The 4,646-nt window shown below is 44.0% G+C and overlaps 1 protein-coding gene across 2 annotated transcripts; it reads left to right on the top strand.

The window, feature by feature from the left end:
* The first annotated feature begins 265 nt into the window (after positions 1–265).
* On the top strand, positions 266–2,231 carry LOC119964809 (zinc finger protein 346-like). 2 transcript variants are annotated; one of them, XM_038794827.1, is made up of 2 exons: positions 266–1,081; positions 1,514–2,231. In XM_038794827.1, the coding sequence occupies exons 1-2, from the start codon at positions 315–317 to the stop codon at positions 1,545–1,547; spliced, it is 801 nt and encodes a 266-aa protein (XP_038650755.1). In that variant the 5' UTR covers positions 266–314; the 3' UTR covers positions 1,548–2,231. The 2 variants fall into 2 exon arrangements, with proteins under 2 accessions (XP_038650755.1, XP_038650754.1); XM_038794826.1 differs by having other exon boundaries at positions 266–2,231.
* The last annotated feature ends 2,415 nt before the right edge of the window (positions 2,232–4,646 follow it).

The raw sequence follows: 4,646 nt of genomic DNA, 5'->3' as shown, positions 1-4,646 counted from the left end.
TTGGAGTCTCTCACAGGTGTTCATGGTGTCAGGCTTCATTTTGCATTGATAAATAATACTAGTGTCTCTTGGGAGAACAGAGCTCAAATGTCAAGTGTGTCTTAAGTATGAACCTAAACCATCTTCATATCTAAGATGAGGTGCCACCGTGCTTCATGTTTAGACTTTGTTGCACAGAATGACTCTGGCTGTGGGTGAGCTCAGCCAGGAGCCAATTCCCCTTTAAAACAGAGGCCGCCCTGCTGTGTTCGCGCGAGATCGCCGCGCGCTCTCTCTCTGTCCCAGCGAGGGTGGGGGAGGTCGGACTTGGAGCAATGGCGGCGGAGCGACCGATCCCTCAGCTGATGGAAAGCTTCAAGCCGGCCGGTGCCGGGGACGGCTCCGCCGGCAGCGGGGCAGTACAAAAGATCATCGAAGGAAACAGCGAGCTCTTCACGGACACGCACTGCAAAGTGTGCAACGCCGTGCTGATCTCAGAGTCCCAGAGACTGGCGCATTACCAGAGCAAGAAACATGCTAACAAAGTGCGCCGCTACGAGGAGCTCCATCAAGATGGTGAACCAGTCGCCAAAATAATAAAGAAGGACCCCACTGGCAGCAGCAATGGAGAAGTGGATCGAAACAAGTACTGCCCGCTGTGTAATATGACCTTTACGTCGCCAGTTGTGGCCCAGTCGCATTACCAAGGGAAAAACCATGCAAAAACTCTGAAATTGAAGCTGAAAGAAGAAGAAAAAACCCCAGAATCCGCTGCTGCCCCTAAGGCAAAGAAAGAAATTGCCCCAACTTCTGCTGTGCAGCCCAATGCTGAGCCTGGGAGCAGTGACCCTGACAAGTACTGTAGCCTCTGCCAAGCTTTTTTCAACCAGCCTGCTATTGCCAAACAACACTATGTGGGTAAAAGACACAAGAAACGTGAGACAAAAGCAAAGTTGTTGGAACAACTGGGACAAATTGGTTATAACTCTGCTGCTGCTGCTGCTGCTGATAAAGGCTACCCCTGTAACACCTGTAACATTGTTCTGAACTCAATAGAACAGTTTCAGGCACACATCCAGGGAATCAAACACCAGAACCAGTTGAAACCTAATGAATTTACTGCAGAAGATGATGAAGGGGGGTTTGAACGTTTTGAAGAAGATGTCATCTAACAATACAGTACTGGCATGGTGCTCTCCCTGTCAGTGAATGTTACTCAGTGTGGAGACCTATTGGCCCATGGTCATGTTTGGATCTGCATACTGGTCAGCGAAACACTTCTACTGATACAGCAGCCCATAATTCTGAGCTCTAGGGCCCAATATGTTTTGTTTTCATTTGTTAAGTTTTGTGCAAATAGCTGAAGAGATCGAGAGAAAAGAACTAAGTTTCGAGCAGTGACTGGTGCTTTTCGTCACTTGTTTAACTGTTGACATGCCTACCTGGCTCAGTACATTGTTAACCGAACTGAGAAACTTGTACCCGTCTCTTACTACCGTTTGATTCTTAAGCTCAGCAGTTAAGTTGGTAGATGTTTAGGAAAATATGTGAAAGTTCGATACAAATGAACAGTTGCAAATATTTGCCACGTAACTAGTTTGGTAGTCTTTTAATTGCAGCCTGGGTAAGATGACAAACATTGCTTGTAAATCATTGCACTGATGTCCCATAATTCGATGGTCATTCTTACACTAACCCATTTAAGTGAGCTAGAATTGACAGTTTATACAGTCTGTCTGCAACATGAAGTTTAGCTGGTTGAGGCACTGAATTGTGAATGAGATGCAAACTTTTTAATACGTGGGACTGAGCCTGAATGTCATCTCTTCCACATATTTAGAAATTACTAATTCAGATACTATGTATATGATTGCAGCATAAATCCTGCTCAAGAAATCTCTGATTGTGTCTCATTGCTGTATTTTATTATTAAATGGTCACTCTGAATTGGTGTGACTGATAACTAGTGTATCACACAAAAAATAATAATTGTACCTAAAACTTTATATGGCCATTACAAACTGGTATCCCATATGTTTAACAAAACTTTTGCTTTGATTTATGATACAATTGGGAATGTTTCAGTGAAGCATCTTGTAAAGGTGTATGTGGCAAATGTCTGGAAAGGCAATATCTGGCACCTACTGTAACATTTAACATGGATAACTAGTTTATTGCTAGCTCCTCACACTTTAAATTTTATTTGAATAGGCCAATTTGTTGTGCACAGAAACAAAGACTACAGTTCAAAACTTTTTACCTTGTTTGTTGATAAATTGGGTTTATTTTGATGTTCCTCCAAGATTCCCCCCAGCTCAACAATCCTTTAAATTGCAGGCAGTCCCTAAGTCACACTTGAGTGCTGCATACATTTTATCTTGATCACTCTTTAGAGTGTGAATGAAATGAAAATGGGTGACTTATTGAGAAAATGGGGAGAAACCTGCAGGTTAATAAATGTTAATGTTTAGAATACCATAAAACAAAAGTCTGTTTGGTGTGTTCTGGCACTATATTTTATTGTGTATGTTTGTGAATTTTCTTTTTAAAACAAAATAACACCCTCCATTGGGGAACATAAGGGAAACTGATTTAATTGTCATTGTGACCGAAAACAACTGCACTGAACCATGTGCAGACCTCATGCAAGGGTGGACCCAGGATCTTGGCTTACCCTTCCACACTTCTATGATTTTGGTGTCTGTTTTAAATTGTCTTTTTTTTGCTTCAGCTACTTTTTAGTTGAATTTCACAAGATTTGTTGAAAAATCTGTGACCCTTGACAATTTTTGTACTTTCACTCTCCTCGTGCACAATAAATGTAGAATTAGTTTCCCTAAATTTTAAAAATTATTTCCAGGATCCATTAAAACACAATGATCTATTAAAAATATGGGGTGGCATATTCAGCCCACACCATGTGGCATATTTTCCGGCGGTGGAGACGGCTTGACACTGGCCTCTGGGAGGATATTTCCATTCCTTCAATGCCTACGGTGTTTTGCATGGCTCGCACCCTCCACTGCCAGGGAACCCGCAGCGCGGGTGATCATTGGTGGGACTACAAGATCCTGCTGGCGGGAAGGGCTTGAAAATTTCATCCCGCACAGATTTATTTCCCAACCCCTGCTGCTAAGATTTTTCAAGATTATTGGAAAGGTTTCGGGACATAGAAACCCTCCACGTGACCATTCTGCCATATGATCAACTTGATACCTGGTTGAAAATCCAAGAATGGCCGATAGACATTAATTAATTGACCATGCTACTGCCCTTTTTAACAAAGACCAAAGAAAAGAACAGCACAGGAAGAGGCCCTTGGGCCCTCCAAGCCTGCGCCGACCATGCTGCCCATCTAAACTAAAATCTTCTACACTTCCTGGGTCCGTGTCCCTCTATTCCCATCCTTTTCATGTGTTTGTCAAGATGCCCCTTAAACGTCACACTCGTCCCTGCTTCCACCACCTCCTCCAGCAGTGAGTTCCAGGCACCCACTACCCTCTGTGTAAAAAAAAAAAAACCCCCAACCTCGTACATCTCTAAACCTTGCCCCTCGCACCTTAAACCTATGCCTCCTAGTAATTGACCCCTCTACCCTGGAAAAAAGTCTCTTGACTATCCACTCTGTCTATGTCCCTCATAATTTTGCAGCCCTCTATCGGGTCACACCTCGACCTCCATCGTTCCAGTGAGAACAAACAGCTTATTCAACCTCTCATAGCTAATGCCCTCCATACCAGGCAACATCCTGGTAAATGTCTTCTGCACCCTCTAAAGCCTCCACACCCTTCTGGTAGTGTGGCGACCAGAATTGAACACTACACTCCCAAGTGTGGCCTAACTAAGGTTCTATATAGCTGCAACATGGCTTGCCAATGTTTATACTCAATGCCTAGGCCAATGAAGGCAAGCATGCCGTATGCCTTCTTGACTACCTTCTCCACCTGTGTTGCCCCTTTCAGTGACCTGTGGACCTGCACATCTAGATATCTCTGACTCAATACTCTTGAGGGTTCTACCATTCACTGCATATTCCCTACCTGTATCAGACCTTCCAAAATGCATTACCTCGCATTTGCCCAGATTAAACTCCATCTGCCATCTCTCCGCCCAAGTCTAAATCCTGCTGTATCCTCGGACAGTCCTTATCGCTATCCGCAATTCTACCAACCTTTGTGTCGTCCGCAAACTTACTAATCAGACCAGTTACAATTTCCTCTAAATCATTTATTTGTACTAGGAACAGCAAAGGTCCCAGCACTGATTCCTGCGGAACACCACTAGTCACAGCCCTCCAATCAGAAAAGCACCCTTCCATTGCTGCTCTCAACCTATGACCGAGCCAGTTATGTATCCATCTTGCCAACTCACCTCTGATCCCGTGTGACTTCACCTTTTGCACCAGTCTACCATGAGGGACCTTATCAAAGGCCTTACTGAAGTCCATATAGACAACATCCACTGCCCTACCTGCATCAATCGTCTTTGTGACCTCTTTGAATAATTCTATCAAGTTAAACCATGCTGCCTCTCGCTAATACGATGCTTCCAAATGGGAGTAGAACCTGTCTCGAAGAATTCTCTCCAGTAATTTCCCTACCACTAACGTAAGGCTCACCGGCCTGTAGTTCCCTGGATTATCCTTGCTACCCTTCTGAAACAAAGGA

Source organism: Scyliorhinus canicula, chromosome 4 (genome assembly GCF_902713615.1).
Source record: "Scyliorhinus canicula chromosome 4, sScyCan1.1, whole genome shotgun sequence".
NCBI classification, from domain to species: domain Eukaryota; kingdom Metazoa; phylum Chordata; class Chondrichthyes; order Carcharhiniformes; family Scyliorhinidae; genus Scyliorhinus; species Scyliorhinus canicula.
Note: the sequence above shows the minus strand (reverse complement) of the source record. Positions and strands in the feature narration are given on the sequence as shown.

What these genes read in the sequence shown, in the direction of transcription:
- LOC119964809 (XM_038794826.1), top strand. Translation starts at nt 315, where the DNA reads ATGGCGGCGGAGCGACCGATCCCTCAGCTGATGGAAAGCTTCAAGCCG.